The sequence below is a fragment of the Liolophura sinensis genome, chromosome 8 (genome assembly GCF_032854445.1).
Source record: "Liolophura sinensis isolate JHLJ2023 chromosome 8, CUHK_Ljap_v2, whole genome shotgun sequence".
NCBI lineage: Eukaryota > Metazoa > Mollusca > Polyplacophora > Chitonida > Chitonidae > Liolophura > Liolophura sinensis.
Window position 1 is genome coordinate 32,178,859 of NC_088302.1, and position 17,231 is coordinate 32,196,089.

A 17,231-nucleotide genomic window follows, 5' to 3' on the forward strand; every position below is an offset into this window, starting at 1 on the left:
ATCTACTGATTTCTACCTGACTGGAGATGAGAAATTTAATGATTCTATTACCCAGGCTCACCCTACCCTGTGCCCCAGTGTCACCCATCTTGAATGTTGAGGACAAATCCTGAATATCGTATGCAAACATGTGGGAATGTCTGTTAGTGTTCTGCAAAGGTCGGTGATTTACCCAGGCACTCCGGTTTCCTTCATCCATAATCGCTATCGTATATGTGACAAATTCTTGAGTATGGTGTTAAACAACCGTCAAATATATAATTAAAAATAAAGGATGACTCGCATCCAATTGAAGTGAGGTTTGTGCTAAGCATGCTCACCCTGAGTGCATCCAGAGATGAATAGACTGAAAACCTGGAGTGGATGTAGATTTGGACTCCCAAATAATGGGCGATTCGAGGACGAGTCACACAAAAGGTCCAAATGACAGTAGGACGCATCATTTTCTTCTGTGGCGTTGCAGTGCGTGTGTACTTCGTACATGTTTTACGAGCACATGTACACTGTTAATTGTGAGGTAATAAAGGAATGGATAAATGAGTTCACAGCTTTGGACCATCTTGATACAGGCGGGAAGGAGTTTTACAATTTCCCGATTAACAGTAGGATATGCTTTCACCCTGAGTTCCAGTTACACAACTGGAATTTCCCATAACACATTTTGTTACATTTTGTAAACACAGTCTTGCAGTATCAGTGCCAGTACATTTATCATGCTGCCAAAATGAAACACCGTGTCAGACACCAGACATGACAGATTAATGGAACACTGTCACAAACACCAGACATGACAAGTTAATGCAACACTGTCTCGTGGACACCAGACATGACAGGTGAATGGAACACTGTGTCACCAGGGCCAGATTTTACAAAAAGTTTTTTCCCTTAAGCAAATGTGTTTTGTTTAAGCAACGTATAATAATTTACTTATGTAATGCTTGACTTAAGTTTTCTTCGAGAAAACAAGGTACCGGTACCTTGACTTTTTAAATTTAATCAAGTGACATTGGCTTTAAATGATCACTTAGCGCGTCAAATGAAGAACAGGTTTAGAATACTCTTTCGTCACATTTTGAAATTCTGTCTCAGTCGTTGTAATGCTTTCTGTAAGTAATGGTCTTTTATATACAGTCACCGTATATGCTTGGCGCCAAATAAGAGTTTGACAAAACAGCACACCTGTTGAGAAATGTACGCGTCAAATGTACGAGTGTGAATAGCTCCACGTCATTTTAGGCCAACATGTTGTTATTTTGTCACTTCAGCCAACCCACGTTAGACCTCCTTATACTTAGTTATCTGTGAATACCAGGCGTCTTCTCAAGTTGGCTGACATCCCGCGTACCTCTGGTAAGACAAACATCTAATCACACACATCAGTTTTTTGCCAGCTGACTGTAGCAAGAAAGCGCCCTCTACCAGAGAAGGCATTTCTGTAAAGGTGAAGGTCACCGTTCTGTCAGTTGTCAACTTTCGGATAAATCAGACGTTTTGGTTCGCTGTGAACCCACATCTGTTGGTAAGTTGAGGCTAGAAGTAGCCGATTAATAAATTAAGCCCACTTTTGTGCTGTTGGTTGCAGTGTCACTGCGATAAGGCAGTTTTCTTCGAAGTAAAACGTCAGAATTGAATGAACTTCGTGATGTTTGGAACATGTGCTGTCTTAGTCTTTGCACCCTGCTCAAACTAGAATCAAATTGGTTATCCAAGGAGGCAAAGACTTGTGCAGAAGTTAATTACAACGTTTGAAGTGATAACAAGAGCTAGATTTCTTTGAAATTAGGAAATTCCAGTACAGTATAAAACCGGCTCAAAGTGGAATGAAATCAATTGTATCGGCCTACACATATGCATGGCTAGATGAAATCTCTCCACTCCACTCCACTGCATTACATCTGGAATAATAATAACAGGCAGTGATTATTGTTGTAAACATTAATGCCATTACATACATGTAAATTTATCTCTTATTTCTTCAGTTGATAGAGAATATAATACGTTTGTAGAATTACATGTGGACAGAGTTAAAGTAAATCGACCTGGATCCACTGTGTGGAACGGAGATTAAATTTTGAATCAATAATGTTTCATACAGACATACAAATGTATGTCATAATTATAATGAAGGAAACATTTGCCAAATTTCAAAGTACATGTATATGAATTCGCTTAGATACGTGTAAGCTCAGACTGGAAAAATATTGAGTAAAAGTGAGCACTGTCTGCGTGCCGTGTTTTCCCTGAGGCCTCTGTACAGTTTCCTCCCACCAGAATTCAAATAAATGAATAAATCGCCTTAACAATGTAAAATGTGAAATATTTATCATGCATGACGAAGCAATTGATAGGAGTGTTAAAAGTACATTGCTGCTGACATTTCCTGCTCTGTCTGACTAGCATATAAGAGCACTAGCATATATGAAAGCCTTTGTGTGTTGTATTCAACAGTAAATCTGTATAAAATGTGTTGATATGAGTAAATCTTTAAAAGTATGTTGAGTGCATATCCGTGTGTTACTAGTCGGAAAGTTCATCAGTTACAAGTCCAGATCCTGCTGGTTTTTCTCTGGTCATATATGGGAAGGTCTGTCAGCAACCTTCAAATGATCGTGGATTTCCCTGGGCTTTGCGCGGTTTCCTCCCACCATAATGCTGGCTGCCGTCACATAAGTGAAATATTCTTTAGTACGGCTTAAAACACCAATCAATAAATAAATAAGTAACTTGGCAATGATTTATCCTGGGCAGTCTGGTTTCTTCCACCCATAAAACTGACCACTGTTGTATAAGTGAAAAATACTGTCCGGAGAATGACCTTGAATGACATTCAAATAAACAGATGAATAAATAAACAAAACTATGTGAAGAATTCTGGAGTATGGCATTGAATGGCAATCAAATAAATAAATCAATGCTTTGTAACTGAAACTGTTGAAATCATATATGTGTTGCAGAAAATGGGAACATAAACACTTGTACGAGTACAAGTGACGTGGCCTTGCCTGTCTACATGTACATACCTGTGCCGGCCTATCTCTCTATGTGTGGGGTGTGTTGGCATTACAAGCAGCTGAGTTGGCTGGAAAATCGGTATGGGCCAGATCCTGCGACGTCTACAGGAAGTAGATGGGGAGTTCCATTGGGAGGAGATGGTAGTGCCCCGCAGCTGTGCCAGTGAGGCACGGAAAACTCGCGCCCCAACGCGGAGGAAGTCGGCTCAGTTCCCAGACCTGACCAAACTCCCTCCTGAGCTAAGCCTGTGTGTACTCTCATATCTCAACCCAACTGACCTCTGCCTGGCAGCCTGTATCTGGGATGGACTAGCGAACGATGAAGTGCTCTGGATGAGGTACATTGTCTCAGTGTATTAAAACAAAAAATCCTTGGTTCAGTTTCATGTAATTGCTGTTATAAATTCATTTTCTCGTATGTTTTATTCCTTTCTGAAATGATGGGTCATATTATGGTATGGCATTGTTCATCCAACTGCGCATCTGCCAACTTTTTGGTGTTCCTACTTTGTCTACAGAACCCCTTCATTTCGAGTTATTAAATTAGTTCAAGTCCAGCTCATGTTGTCTTCCTCACCGGCTGTACGTGGGAAGGTATGTCAGCAACCTGCAAATGGTTGTGGGTTTCCCCTGGGCTGTGCCCAGTTTCCTCCCACCATAATGCTGGCCACCGTCATAGAAGTGAAATATTCTTGAATACGGCGTAAAACACCAATTACATAAATAAGTAAATTAAATTGATTCACCATTTGTCATACTACAAGGAAAAATGCCCAGGTTGACACGAAGTCACATTCATTGCTTCCAAATTTACGGAGTTGTGCCCCTTTGTGCGATATGCTGTTCTTTTTTTTGTGTGTGTATATGTTTGTTTTATTGTCAACACATCAAGTGAACTTCTTCTCTTAAAGATTTTGAAATAGTTTGGAAGCCAAGCCTGATGCATTATCGCTTATTCCCTCTGCTGATTGGTGTATCTTGAGGTTATTGGTTAGCTTGCCCTAAGGCATTGAAATTTAAGCCTGTTGAAAATCATATGGTGTTCAGTTGTACAACTCAATAGGTGTTTGACTAATGATGGCACATTTTCTACTCCAGTTGTTCCATCCATAACGCTGACTGCAATCTTAACAGATTTTTTTGCAGTACAGCCTGACAGTGTAGAACACCAGAAAGAAAAATGTATAGAAATTGGTAGTGTTTAGACTTGTGTTATTTGACTGTGGATGTCTTTAGCGTGTTGTATAAAAGTTATCCTCATGTTTGATTTGCAGGCAGTGTGTTTCATCCTGGCGCTGCGTGACAATTTACAACCACTGTAGGTTTATCCCAGGTTTCTCTTACAAGCAACTCTTCATGTTATTGGATGAAGCCTCCGTTACATTCAATGCGGAACCAGAAATGGTAAATAATCTTTGTCAAGAATCAAGGTTTGATTGCCCATATTTAGAATGAGTATATTAGCCAGGATTTAGATTGTGCATTCCAAACAAACTCAATTTAGATTTCTGCCAGTCTAGTTTCTGTTTTTCTGTATCTGTTTTAGGTTAAAGTCACAAAAAGCACGACGTTGTTTCATGTGTTTAGTGGCATTGTAGGTTTCCTTGTAATATTTATTTTAAATTTAATGTTTATTCACTTTCTTACATCCTCAGTCCGAGACATTTAATGCCTGTGCAAAACTTTTTGAAATGGCTTAACCATGCTTTAAAGCATGTAAATGTCGCCCGCTGTTGTCAGTCTATTTAAGGAATTTATATAGCAAAGGTGTACCTAAAACTTGGAATATGCGTTTAGTAAAAATGCTTCATTGTCTGAAAATTATATGAAAATTCCTCAGTAATGTTGAGTTTTAAGCCCATGCATTAGTATCTCGACCAGTTTGGGGGCCTCTGTGGCTTAGTTGGTTAGCGCGCTAGCGCAGCGTAATGACCCAGGAGTCTCTCACCAATGCGGTCGCTGTGAGTTCAAGTCCAGCTCATTCTGGCTTCCTCTCCAGCCGTACGTCAGCAACCCGCGGATGGTCGTAGGTTTCCCCCGGGCTTTGCCCAGTTTCCTCCCACCATAATGCTGGCCGCCATCGTATAAATGAAATATTCTTGAGTACGGTGTAAGACACCAATCAAATAAATAATTAAATAAATAAATCTCGACCAGTCATTAGGTAGCTATTGTTATGCAGTTTGTATCCTTTGCAGCAAAAGCGCCATACATTCATACATTATTTTCAGATTTTTTATGTATATATTGATTAATAATATGTTTAATACATGTATGTTTCTATTCCACAGGGCATGGAGTACTTACATCAAAAGAACTTGGTGGCCAATGACCCACTAGAAATAGCCAGGTTTTTACATACCACCAAACGACTGAGAGCACTGAAGAAGAGAGAGTTTCTAAATCAAAGGTACCATTTGTGTCTTTCTTGAATTTAGTGCAAATTTTAATGAGCTGTAACTGTTTTTTTTTTGTTTTTTTTTTGTCAGGGAAGACATCTCTGTCTATAAGTGACATCAAAGGTCATGTGAGCATGTATTTAGAGAAATATCTGCATGTATTTTTCAGTCTTTTAAACCCAAAATTCAGGATTTTGCCTAAAGCATATACTCTGTATTTTCTTTCAGAAGAGACGTATTAGAGAAACTTATTGAGCTTCAGAGTTATGAGAATATTTTTTTGCCCAATGCTTTGCGACAGTTTTTTGGAGAAATTTCTGCTCCCACCGAAAGAGGAAGTTACCTAGAGGACATGATTGATCGGTTTTCTGATCGCTTCTGTGCCTGTAACCCACAACTGGGGCTGCAGAAAGGTAATATCATTATAGGTCACACTTTTTGTAGGCTGTTTGTCGGGTGAAACTTATAACAACATCTTCATCTCCTGTATGAAACATAATTTTCATAAAGTGTTTAAACACATCATATAAATAGAAGAGAGACCTAATGATGCGAGTGCCTGCCTCAAAGTCAGGAGACCTTAGGTCAACCCCATGTTGGGTTATGCCAAGAACTTTAAAAATGGTACTTGCTACTGTCTCTCTTGGCGCTCAGCAGGACTGGTTTATCTGGTGTCAGTATAATGTGACTGTATGGGTTGTCGTGTCTGGTGTCTTCAGCATGATACTTCAGTGGCGACAACACTTGCAGCATGGCCTCTCCCTGCCAAAAGAAGACACAATATATGTACACACATCTAATGATTCCTCGTTGTTATAATGACTGAAAAATTCTTAAGTATGACGTAAAACCCAAGCATGCATACGTAACTTTCTGGTTTTCTTGAAAAGTATGTCTAAGACTTCGAAACAGCACTCTGGGTACTTCATTTAGTACCCAACATGAGGGGATTAGCTACATAAGTACTGACCCTGATACTGGTTAAAAAATTCTTCTTGGTGTCTTCTGCATGTAGTTCCAGTGAGGCAGCATGATATGTATATCCACTTTGCTACAAGTAGACACTATCATGGCTTAACTGAAATTTGGTCAGAAGGCTGATAAACCCAAATAAAACAAGCAAATGAACAAATGGTTCCGGAAATTTTTGGCAGTAGTATAATTCTTGATTATTTACTGTGTTGCTTTTCAGACACTGTGTATGTGCTGTGCTTCTCCCTTATCATGCTGTCAGTGGATTTGTGCAGCCCACATGTGAAGAACAAAATGTCCAAAAGGGAGTTTATCAGAAATACCCGACAGGCAGCTCATGGTGTGAATGATGACCTGGCAGGCCATCTCTATGACAACATTTACCTGGTGGGTCACGTGGCCACAGAGGTGTAAATATAACTTTGCACAAAGACAGGTGTGAAATGTTGAACACAGTCTTTACACCTCTTTTTCACCCTTTGCAAATGAGGAAAGTTCTCTTTTTGCCGTGCCTTTGGTAGTCTGTTTGTTTGTTTGTTTTTATTATTATTTTACATAATACGATATATGATAAATGTATAAGCGGAATGAAATCGTTATATTTCTAAACAAGTTTAGGATAATGACTAGCTGTACTGTTCTCAAGTGAAAAGTTCAGATACTGTGTCAGCTGTTGTTGTTATTTTTCTGTTGTGAAGTTTAAATGTCCTGCACTCATAGTTTCAGTGAATGAACAATGATTGAATGCAACAACCTTACTAAAAGGTTACATAAATTTAGTTTTAGGGGAACTGAAGGGGTTTGCCAGCCCATGTGCAGCCAGAAATACATGATGACTTTCAGAGGGTTACTGTAAGACACCCTGGGGCTACCTAAATTTAAATTTGCAAGACCCAGAAGGGGTTACAGTTGAAAACATTCATTCACACCCCTGCACTCAAAACTGCTATCTGATATATTCAGGATATATTTAAGGGATTTTTAATCTTTCATGTATTCAACATGGATAAATTAAATGCCTTAAAATATTATGACTTTTTGAACTGTCTCTGTAGAGCTGTTATTCTATGTGCCAAACATTTTGTTATAAATTGTTAAACTTCAAACACTGCATGTGAAGATGGTTTAAATGTGTGTGTCTTCTGTTGTTTTTTTTTTTTTTTTGAAATGGGAGGAGGGAGCATATATAGTCTGTCTTTATTATCACATGCAGTATGTACCAATGATGGTTTAAAAACCAAAAAAAGAAGATGTAAAGGCTTACATTGTAATATTATGACTGGTGTATGAAATTACATGTATTAAGTATGAATTGTATTAACTAAAAGTAGAGTGTTTGGGTTAGTGAGGCCTATTCTAGAGATTTGTTTGATGCTAAGTGTTTTTGTTTGTGCTGCTGCATTTTTTCAGGTTAAGTCTGATTTCACCACAGATTGCATTCAGACAGCTGATGTTACATATTTTTCAGGTGTTCGGCTGAAGATTATTTTCTGCTTTTGATGTTTAATGCAAAGGTAGAAAAAATCTGATAATTTCATGAGCTTTAAGAAGAAAGGCTTTCCCTAGAGATATGACAAGGGGGCTGATGTGGTTAGCGTGCAAGCGCAGTGCAATGACCCAGGAGCCTCTTTCCAGTGTGACGATAAATGAATAGAGATAGGAAAAATGATTGAAATAATTAAAACTCAAATATGTAAAATTTTACTTCAAACAATTCTAATTAGGCTTTTTATTGTGGTCTGTTGCCAATAAGCCTTTACAAGGATATTTTATACCCGTGACTTCTCGTTGATTGTATTCCACATAACACATGGTTACTTACTAATCGATATAACTTTCTGACGTGTGTTGAAATGTGCAGGATATGATATACCCACTGGATTTTGATCTTAAGTTACATGTATAACAGTATAAACAATAATCTCTTTGTTTTTAGGGTTACGTTGTGGGTGTACATTTTATAAGTTTGCTTTTGATAATTTTGTTTATTGTTTGTATTATAAACATTATGACCATCAGCTGGAGAGCTGGTACTACACGACACTAAGGCCCTAAGCGTGACATGTCACTTGAGGAACCTCTCTTTCACACATCACTGATGTCCTAAACGTGACACGTCATTTAAGGGACCTATCTACCACATATCACACACCTTACTTGAGTTCGGTAATACCGGTATCTGTACAGCTCCATTAGTAGAGAAAGTCTAGCACATGGCAGTTTGGCCGATGGGACTTCAATTTGAACTTTAACCACCGAGAAAGTCCTTCTGGAGAAAAGTATAACACTAAAGCCATCAAAAGCCTGTCTTCATTTATTGTTTTATGTATTTCTGTACTTATTTATTATTCGCAATATGTTTGCAATATGTTTTATTTAGTACGTCTCTGCATTAATATTGGGTGTATATTTTCCTGCATTTATACGTATAGATGTTTTTAACTGACAGTTGTGAAAGGTTGAAAGCATGTTATCAAATAGGATAAATCTTGTTAGTCTTAGTTTGATCTTTGCATTTGGGCTTAAGCACAAATCCCTGAAGAAAAAAAATGTGCTGTCCTAAGGATTTGAACTCTTGTCAGTTTTGATAAGGGAGAGATTTTTTGTAAGTGATGTAATCTGCGTCTTTTTATAAGTATGTAGAGAGATGTAGAGTTAATATTTGTGGTATTTCCCAGCATCTTAATGCCACTTTTGAGTGTTGACTTCAAAGAATCCCTTGTTGACAACTGTTTTAACTCACTATCCAAGTCCCTCAACTTTTTGTTTTTTTTTTTTTGCTGCTTCTTCCATTCATTGAAGAGGATATTTCTAACAAGTGATTTCGATGAAACAACATGCACAGTTTAATGCACATATACATGTATGCAGTGCCATGTGGGGGGTTATTTTATAATAAAATAATTTATATTTAATGCACATATAAGGGTTTCCCAACTGTACAGACGTGTATGATATAGTTAGCCACCTACACTTTTCACTTAATGCCCTTGTTTCGCAGAATAACAAGCGAGTTAAGTTTATCCGTCTAGGGCTGCGGTATGGAATGTTCCGATAATCAAGAGTTTATAGTCTTGTCTCAAGGAAGGTTTCAATCTCTGCACGGATGTTAAACCGGCGTAATAAGTACCACTCCCAAAATAACCAAGATGCGGTCCAAATGGGATCAGTGTGGTCAATTCGAAGTGACCGCTTCGACAAATATGGTTCCAAAGGTTTGCGTGCACTTTAATGATGCCGAAAGTATAATAGCTTTGTTAAAACGAAATATGTCCGCGAACTAAAATATATGTTACATCTTCACTTGTTTACTATTTTAACCCAAGCATGTAAAGATATGTTACACTTTGCTTTCTAGTTGTTATTTGACTTGTATAATCCGTAGTTTGTGCCATGGCTGGTGTTAACTGCATGACGGAAACTACCAGGTTGCTCCAAGTTCTGTTACAGTGACATCGGCTAGCTTATAGAAACCAAATGTCTGTGATCATTCATTTTCAATTTTTATACAATAAATACAATAATAACATTGTTTGCCTCTGTATTTTGCGTTTGGTAACTTGTAGATTTAGTTTTAGTTTGTTTATTCTCCTCAATCCTGCGTTTATTTATTTATTTGAGTTGTTTTACGCCTTACGCTATTCACTGATATTTCACTTATACGACGGAGGAAACCGGGTAGAGTAATGCTTCGTTTACACGGTGCGATGTGTGCTTATGTATTCTTCATTTTAAAATAGGACAGGCTCGATTTCGTAAGGCTTGTTCCAACATTATCTTTTGCTGAATGTTGTCAGCATCTGTGAAGTAGTGTGTATTCTGTTTTCGTTCAGGTCCGGTTTCACGAAACTTCTAAAGTTTAGTAAACTGTTCAGGTTGTTTCCAACATGTCACATTTCTTGACCCAACTTATTTAAGTCAAACCCTTAGAACTTGAAAAGTTTCTTCAAACCGGCCCTGGGGCAGATTTTACGAAGCCATTTCTGACTTAAGTCAAAATTTAAAATACAATTTTAGTGCTTATTTTTGGGCCCTAGAAATCAATGTTATTACACGTGTCAAATTTTATCTTCCTATACCAAAAACCAAGTAATTTGACGAAATTTGAAATCTTGCCTTAATTCAGAAATGCTACACCTTCCTTAGAATTGGATTAGTCTCGATCATCGTTGAAAGCCTAATTCCTGGATTATCGTTTGCAGAGTATAACTAAAAAAGTGATTGGCTCCATCAACCGAAACATCGAAATCAAACACACTGCAATGTTTCCGTATACATGTATATGGTGTTGTCCTAATGATACGTGCAAGGCGGAGTACTAATTCCACCTATCGTGATTTTGGGTTCGTGGACACGTGATTCTGTTGCAGTGGCGGCTCACAAGTCGTGCGGGAATCGTGACGACGGCGTGGTACAATCGTGACCATTCTTTGCCGTCGAGTTACGTCGTAGTAGCGTCTTTTTGACGTCGTGGTACATTCTTATGTTGTTGGCGTCATAAAACTTATAGCCTTTTCGTATCCACGCATCTGACATATCATTATCCATCGTGGTTCTAAGCTGATTCGTGTTCATGTTATGTGGTATAGCGGTCATAGCAGATCGTAACAATACTTCGTCCAAAATCTTGGGGAGCGGGTCGCGCCCGCGAGTGGTTGAAGACAATGACCTTTTAGTCCCAATGACTGGTTCAATCTCTGCCATGGACAGGGAATTCGTACACTCCTCGGCCTCACTGTTTTCGGAGCCTTAGTGACAATAAGCTGTCGATGATGCTCGTAAGACTGTTTGCGCAGTGTACAGTTCGTTAAAGATCACTTTTCTTCCACCATTATGATGTGCATATTTGTACGTCACACGTCACAATTTCATCAGTAAATTACCAAGTTACCAGCTGCCAGTAACTTAGGTCGGTAGTTTACGCCGGGTTTCATCCACCCATAAAACCGAAAGATATCGTATAAGAGAAAAATTGTTCAGTGTGATATAAGAAACAATCAAATAAATAAATGCATGCCACTGTAAGGCCATTTTCCACAAAAACGATCGAATGCTCAAGCTAACGAACTATGAAGAGACCACATGTCACGGCACAATAACAATTCCGTCATTTCATACGACGATCCGAAACAAGCGCACGAAGCGCGAAACGCAAAAACGTGCCCCGAGGAAAAGGGGCTGACTTGATTGCGAACCTTTGATAGTGTTTAGAACTTATGCAACCCGTCTACATTATGCCCATTAGTTATCCACGATTTGACATTTGCGTAAAGAAATCGTCAAGGTGGAAAACAGGTTTACTTTAGAGGGCAACTTTATTATGAGAATAAACAAAATTGAGAAGGAAAGCCACAAGCAGGTATTTGTAATTAAGTATGTCAAAATACATAGGCAATTAGCAATGTGACTTTATCTGATACAATCTAACCGAGAGCAGATATGGTCTTGGCGAGATCAGGGGGCAACAAGAGATGGTCGATCACGTGGATGACGCCATTGGTGACATCAACGTCTTCAGTTGACAACTGAGCGTCGTTTACGTATTTAAAAAGACCTGCAAAGAACAAATGCATGCAAGTGTGAACCCAAAGTACTGCAGACGAATTCTATCACGAATTTCCACATTATAATTTGCACAGTCAATCAAAGGAGCAATTGCCGATCAGAAAGCTGTTGGATAATTCGTGAATAGCTGAGAGTTCGTCAAGGGTTCATCCTGTAAATATCTGACATCATCAGGCTAAGGGTGACCCAGTTTTTTTTTTGTCTTTTGGTCAAAATATGTCCCTTTTCAACGAAACTGTTTGTTACCCAGTCAGTGAAATCAATAAAGTAAATGTTGCTTTATATAGGCTTTACACACTGTTGCAGGAATGTAAGTTGCAGCCAGTAAGTTATGTGTACAAATGACCGCCCTGGTATCCCATAATTATCGCTGTAGATACTGTATGAAGACATAGTATAATACAGGTTTAAGAGTCTCTGTACGTAATATGCTTATACAACTGACCACGGCTATGTACAAGCCTTTCATATTACCGGCAATAACGCCCCCCCCCCCCCCCCCCCACCACCACGATATGTCTGACATATTGTGGCATTAAACATCATTCTTTCGTTCCTTTATTATCCGCAACGGAACCTATTTCTGAATAGCTGCGAAAAAAAAGAGCAAAAGCCATGAAATAATTCTTACCGAAGAACTGGAAGGTAATGCGGAGTTGTTCTCCGTGGTCGAGAGTCCGCACGTAGCCAGAATGCATACCGCTGGTGAAGAGAGCTCCCGGGATCACGTGGTACTGAAGCACCTCTGTTATCACACAAAATACTATTGCATGGAGGTGACTGTCCCAAAAAGTAAACTATTTTGATTGAATTTTGACTTTAAGCCACATGTGTTCTTCGCGTTGTCACATAAAATTTACCTTATTACATATTACAGGGACACTCGATGGCGAATGCCTGGAATAATTTTAAATAATATTTAAGGATCCATTAGCGTGGAAATAAACATTCGTATTTCAAAAGTCAACCATACCAGTCGTTCTACGTGTATAATCGCAAGAATAATTTCGCAAAACAACGTTCAATTCAAATGACCAAAGACGACACCAATGGTAACACTCTGTGTTTACGGCTGACATATTCTTCAGAAAAGCACCACATTACACAAAGTATGAGAAGGTATTATTCGCAATGCTGTTCCATTGAATTTTGGAGCCCGTTAGTTTTAATGATATAGCATGGGATATGCGAATCTATGTTGTGACGATACAGCGTGGGATGAGAAAATGCCCTTCATGCAAAAATACAGCAATAAATTCCAATAATATTGCATGGATTATCCAAAGCCATGACTTGGAATCATCGATGCATGTTAATTGCAATGATTCCAAAGACTCCAACATTCCGTTCAATGCAATGATATGGCATAAATTATCCGACCGTGTTATTATATTATTTATCAGAAACCACTGGTTGAAATACTTGACATTCCATTAGCTGTATTACTCCTAGGCAAGAATTACAAGAACGCTCTCGTATTAAGACTATAGTCTCTAATACTGTCGGGTAGAGAAATCTAATTGCAAGTTATGTCTTCAAACCATGGCAACTCTTTCTAACTACTTGTCATTTTTAAATCTTACGGGTAAGCTTTGCTTTGTCTGCCAAAAGTTTGTCGAGAACTCCAGGGTCCAGGCGTCCGAAGGCAGCATCATTGGGAGCGAGGAGGGTCAGAGGCTCGGCTGAAACCAAAACAAGGAACAGATTTATTCATTTATTTAAATGTTGTTTAAAGCCATACCTGAGAGTTTTTCACCAGCTATGTACAAATGCGGTCAATGGGCTGGTTTGTACGACTGCCATTGTCTGACTTTTATAGAAGCACTTCAGACCTGATATATATAAAGAGTTATTTCACAGTTTTTCCACAATACCTGATTTTAAAGACTATTGTCTAGATTTGTGATTACCTGTAAATTAGCATTTTGTGAGATTTTAGACATTTCGTTCGTTCATACAGACGTTACAAATTGCTTTAACCGTATATGCTTCCAACGTTTACAAATGGCACAATCTGGGAACTGTGATGGGGCCAATTCCACGAAACCATTTCTGATCCAAGTCATCATATAAAACCTCGTCACAAATACTTAATTTTTGGCATTGGAAGTTGAAATTTTGACACATTTGTAAAATTTTTATTTATTGCCCCTCCCACCCTTCCAAAATGAACTGAAAATTTGTATTTCACATTTTGACAGGGATTCGTAAAAATTAATTCTAAAACGAAATTATCACAATTTTACAGCTATCAGCTAGTTTTGACTGCAGGCCACTTAATTTCTGGAATGAAAGCTAGGGCTTTAGAAAGACTACAGTTTATAATCATTTTTATTCCCATTCCTACTTCCCACCATAAAGAGCAAGGCTGAGAATTTTCCTTGTACTGTATATATTATGACACATCCTAAAGTGTATATTAAGAAACAAAAACCATACGTTTCATGCATCCCTCAAATCAGAAATGGCTTAATAGGTTGCCGGGACTATATATATATATATATATATATATATATATATATATATATATATATATATATATATATATATATATATATATATATATATATATATATATATCCTCACCCTGTAGGGCGGACTGAATCCCAGCTGTGTTAATGGCTTTCTTCAGGATGGTCAATCCGTTCTTGTCGTTGTTGATGTAGTCTAACATGCTGCCTGTTGGTGGTGACATGGGGGTATCAAGAAGCCAAATGACGCCATTGCTGGCAATCTCGTCGGCACGATACACGGGAGCCCCTTCCGCCGAGATTTTCTGCACATTGAACGATAAGACTAAAGCAATCTTGAATCATTGTGCATATCTTAGAACACGCTAAATTTCTGGAAGCATTTCTACGTACAGATAGAGTTTAAAATCAAGCCAGATTTTGAAACTGGATTTTTACACGTTAGGATTTTATGGATCTCTCACATAGGTGTTTAGATAGTGAACACAGCCACTCTTAAGTATATACTACTGTGCTGTCGTTTTAGATTATATTATTCGCCTTTAAATCATAACAAGAGCCAATCAATTCTGAAAAACGATAATTTTTTATCCAACTGCCACTTTTCTTTTCAACCTCATACAGCTTACTAGTATCTGTGGGAGTGGAAGAATATACCGCGTGGAATAAAGTAGCAGGTCATGTTAAAGTAATTTATATCTTTATTGATCATGCTATTTCATTGGAGGATTATTTGCCATCTATATTTACATGGATTCTGTGTGAAGACATTACCTAAAAACCTCTGAATAAGCCTAAAATTGATACACAATGTGATGTATTACACATTCTCGTAATTTTGTGTATTAGCTACTGAAATAAATTTTTGAAATATATGACAAGGTACTATATTACGTCACAGTTGCCACAGACGTAAACATATGTCCTACGGCAAGATTTCAAAGCTATGAGTCTGTTACAAGCGTTTAAACGATTGCTCTCGAGTCGACCATTTCATTCACTGACTTGCATTAGGACTTACGTTGGTGTGAGCATAGCGGTTAATTCTGATGGCCGGTCCTAGAAGACTGGTCAGTTTCTGCTCGTTGTAAACATCAGCACCTTTGTAGGTCCCAGAAACCACGTGGTACTTGAGCAGCTTTGTTACCGCTGCCGTGTCGTTCAGTTGGCCACCGTCAAGCTTGCCAAAGGCATTGTCACTCGGAGCAAACAATGTATACGGACCTGAAATATTAAGGGAGTGTACGGACCTGAAATATACAATGTAGTTGTATCGAAAAACTTGAAGTGTTGGGAAAGTTGCATGAGAAACTGATTATAATGTGTCGGAAGCCACATTTACTGCATCTTCACACGCGCATTAAATCTCCACTGGCGTAAATCGATGTCAACCGAATGGTCCCCATAATCAACTAACCTGTTCTGACTCTAGTCGAACCAAAAACTATCCATGACAACCGCACATATTCAATTCATAAATCAATACATTTATCTTTCACGCGTGGCTTTAGATTAAACTAGCTTAATCACAAAATTGATTGATTGATTGATTGTTTCAGGGTAGTGCTCAGTTTTACGTGTGGAAGAAACCATAGCGACCGCGGCAAACCACTAACTTTACTTCATGTGGGGGGGCTTATCCATTGCCCGGTAAATTTATGTGATGAGGGTGCTACATAAAGGTATGTGGTAAACTACCGACCTTTGTCAGGTTACTGACAAACTTTCCCAGGTGTGACATCCAAGTTTTACACGCCATATTGGTCGAAAACAAGCAATCTTCAACGAGCCTAGATTAGACTACGCAAATAGAAAGATTAAGTCTTCGTATGAAAAATGTCATTATTTCTCCCATTTTGGGTGTAAGGTATTTACCCCCTGTGGCCAAAGTGTCGGCCAAACCAGTAGCCTGGAGCTGCTTGACGAGAATGTTCAGGCGAAGGGACTGCGCCAGCTGGACCAAGTTCTGATCAGCCCCGAGGACCTGGTGAAGGCACAGAGCGAAGAGCACCAGACACTTCATGTCGACCAGGGAGCAGTTAGGGCGATGGACTGGAGGTGAAAAGAAACTCGTCACCAAGACAGTATACTCATATATCATCGCGATCACGTGACAAGGGCACGCGTGGCAAGTAGAACACCGGTTGACTTTGGACGAAGGTCGGGGCGCTGATAAGAATGGTAAAACGTGAAAAGTTGAATATATGGTGCATTCGACTTAAAATAGTTTCGGAGTGAAACTTTCACCATATGGGAAACCTTTCACTGCAATATGTACTTGCGAGATGAAACGTAGCTAACATAAGGAGTTCAACAAAGTGCGGACGGTCGTGGGTCCGGACAACGTAAAACACCAATCAAATAAATAAAATAAATATAAGGAGTTCGCTTCTACTCTTAAGCTTGAAGGTCATCATGGAGTTTTGTCTTGAAAACTATATGCAGATCACTATTCTATAATTAATTAATATATACCAGTTGGGACACTGTACTTTGGATTCATAAACACGTCAGGGAACATATACATGAACCTACTAATTACATTTCAATTGTATATATCACTCTGGATTGCACTGGATTATTGATTTATTTTATTTATTCATTTGATTGGTGTTTTACGCCGTATTCAAGAATATTTCACTTATACGATGGCGGCAAGCAATATGGTGGAAGGAAACCGGGCAGAGCCCGGGGGAAACCCACGACCATCCGCAGGTTGCTGGGAGACCTTCCCACTTACTGCCGGAGAGGAAGCCAGCATAAGCTGGACTTGAACTCACAGTGACCGCACTGGTGAGAGGCTCCTGGGTCAT

The 17,231-nt window shown here is 38.8% G+C and overlaps 2 protein-coding genes across 3 annotated transcripts; one reads left to right on the top strand and one right to left on the bottom strand.

Moving 5' to 3' along the window:
- The first annotated feature begins 1,288 nt into the window (after positions 1-1,288).
- On the top strand, positions 1,289-9,916 carry LOC135472396 (F-box only protein 8-like). Of its 2 annotated transcripts, XM_064751879.1 has the most exons (7): positions 1,289-1,519; positions 2,955-3,349; positions 4,286-4,415; positions 5,303-5,421; positions 5,639-5,823; positions 6,603-6,769; positions 7,851-9,916. In XM_064751879.1, exons 2-7 carry the CDS (start codon positions 3,093-3,095, stop codon positions 7,860-7,862), a joined length of 870 nt encoding a protein of 289 aa, XP_064607949.1. In that variant the 5' UTR covers positions 1,289-1,519; positions 2,955-3,092; the 3' UTR covers positions 7,863-9,916. The 2 variants fall into 2 exon arrangements, with proteins under 2 accessions (XP_064607949.1, XP_064607947.1); XM_064751877.1 differs by having other exon boundaries at positions 6,603-9,916.
- Positions 9,917-11,662: 1,746 nt separating this feature from the next.
- Positions 11,663-16,461, bottom strand: LOC135473862 (transforming growth factor-beta-induced protein ig-h3-like). Its single transcript, XM_064753782.1, has 6 exons — positions 16,294-16,461; positions 15,440-15,642; positions 14,534-14,723; positions 13,531-13,629; positions 12,579-12,692; positions 11,663-11,936 (listed from the first exon to the last, which is right to left on the bottom strand). The coding sequence occupies exons 1-6, from the start codon at positions 16,439-16,441 to the stop codon at positions 11,806-11,808; spliced, it is 885 nt and encodes a 294-aa protein (XP_064609852.1). The 5' UTR covers positions 16,442-16,461; the 3' UTR covers positions 11,663-11,805.
- Positions 16,462-17,231: the final 770 nt, after the last annotated feature.